We start from the raw sequence: 518 nt of genomic DNA, 5'->3' as shown, positions 1-518 counted from the left end.
ATGGTCTGGCTACTCGGGGGGGCTGGGGTCGGAGGACGGCGGTTCGAAGCCAGCCCGGGCAGGAAACGGCTCCGGAGGCAGCGCGCCAGCCTCGGGTGGAAGAGCCGCGGTGCGGAACTGAGGCTGGGGTCGAGGCCGGCCCGGGCGCGCGTGCGCACTCGACGGACGCCGGTCATCCGCGGCCGGGCCACGTCCGCGTCCGGCCGTGAGGTCCGCGCGGCGGTCCGGTGGGTTTCCGTCAGCGGCGTCCCGGCCTGGCTTCGACGTCGTCGGAGGCAGCGAGGCGCGGCCCGCCCGCGGCGGTCGGACGCGTCCGGTTCTGACGCCCCGGACGGTCCCCGCTCCCCGGCGTGCAAAGCGGGCCAGCACGGTCGAGAGGAGACGAGGATGAGGTCGGTGCTGCACACGGGGCTCGGCCTCTCCGTCCCCGGCCCGCGGACTCCGGAGCCCGTCGTGGCACCGCCCGCGGCCAGCGGAACCCAAGGTCCCGCCGCGCCTCTCACGCCGCGGCCCGCCCC

At 77.4% G+C, this 518-nt stretch overlaps 1 protein-coding gene across 1 annotated transcript in view; it reads left to right on the top strand.

Annotated features, from left to right (window-relative positions):
• Ilkap (integrin-linked kinase-associated serine/threonine phosphatase) overlaps positions 1 to 518 on the top strand; it is a 24,048-nt gene continuing 23,530 nt past the window's right edge. Inside the window, exon 1 of the mRNA XM_013024080.1 lies at positions 1 to 484. Coding sequence (XP_012879534.1) covers positions 1 to 484 — 484 coding nt within the window. The remainder of the gene's footprint in view (positions 485 to 518) is intronic.

This window comes from Dipodomys ordii, unplaced genomic scaffold (genome assembly GCF_000151885.1).
Source record: "Dipodomys ordii isolate 6190 unplaced genomic scaffold, Dord_2.0 Scaffold1, whole genome shotgun sequence".
NCBI classification, from domain to species: Eukaryota; Metazoa; Chordata; class Mammalia; order Rodentia; family Heteromyidae; genus Dipodomys; species Dipodomys ordii.
The sequence above is the reverse complement of the archived record's forward strand: the minus strand, read 5'-3'. Positions and strand labels throughout refer to the sequence as shown.